At 43.6% G+C, this 1,155-nt stretch overlaps 1 protein-coding gene across 1 annotated transcript; it reads right to left on the bottom strand.

The window, feature by feature from the left end:
* Positions 1-205: 205 nt before the first annotated feature.
* On the bottom strand, positions 206-837 carry LOC106014138 (putative protein TPRXL; the record flags this gene model as incomplete). The annotated part of the gene is given in 1 exon segment (XM_013091208.2): positions 206-837. A coding segment is annotated over 1 exon segment (61 nt), but the record flags the coding sequence as incomplete, so codon positions are not given.
* Between the last annotated feature and the right edge of the window lie 318 nt (positions 838-1,155).

Consider the following 1,155-nt stretch of genomic DNA (forward strand, 5'->3'; position numbering starts at 1 on the left):
ACAACAATAACAACAACAATAACAACAACAACAACAAATACATATTCATACACAACAACAACAATAACAACAAAAACAACAACAAAAACGACCACAAAAACAAAAGCAACAACAACAACATCACAACAACATCACAACAACAACATCACAACAACAACACAACAACAACACAACAACAACAACAACAACACCAACAACAACCTACCGTGATCAAAGCCAATGAACCATGTGGCATAGTTGCTCCCTTCCTTCCTTCCTCGGATCATCTCTGCCGGTCTACTTCCTCACTCAATCTTTCCCTCATTTTGTACATCCACGGCAGAGAATCTGTCTTCCTTACATCCCGTCAACTCACACACACGCGCACACACACAGAGAAGCTTCTAGAACGTCCCACTCATACACTCCGCCCCGACCTACAGTCGGGAGTCGCCGTGTGACGTTTGCTACACCGAGACTCGAACCCGGGCGCTGTGGTGGTGAAGGAATCCAGTCAGAACACGTGCATGAGCTGAGTCAGGCTTCTATAGACTGACCGTCAAGTCAAGATGTGTGTCTTTCACTTCCTCGACAAATGTCACAAGTTTACAATACAATATAGAGCTATCTGCTTCTTTCACACCAGTGTCCCGTGTAGTACAATATTACAATATCTGCTTCTGTCACACCAGTGTCCTGTGTAGTACAATATTACAATATCTGCTTCTGTCCCACCAGTGTCCCGTGGAGTACAATACAATATATCTGCTTCTGTCCCACCAGTGTCCCGTGGAGTGCCCTATAGGCCAGCACTGTACTTCTGATTGCACACACAAAAATATGTCATGAACATATCGCATTATGGAAACTGGCCGCACACACAAAAACATGTAATGAACGGATGACATTACGCAAACTGTCCACACACACAAAAACACATGTAATGAACGGATGACATTGTGCAAACTGCCCACACACACAAAAACACATGTAATGAACGGATGATATTATGCAAACTGCCCCCACACACAAAAACACATGTAATGAACGGATGATATTATGCAAACTGCCCACACACACGCACACATACATGATAACATATCACGGGATAACTTTGAACTGTAACAAACTGGACATTCGGCTCGGAAGAAACAAAACCCCCGATCTCTCCTTTCG

This window comes from Aplysia californica, unplaced genomic scaffold (assembly GCF_000002075.1).
Source record: "Aplysia californica isolate F4 #8 unplaced genomic scaffold, AplCal3.0 scaffold03073, whole genome shotgun sequence".
In the NCBI taxonomy this organism is placed as follows: Eukaryota; Metazoa; Mollusca; class Gastropoda; order Aplysiida; family Aplysiidae; genus Aplysia; species Aplysia californica.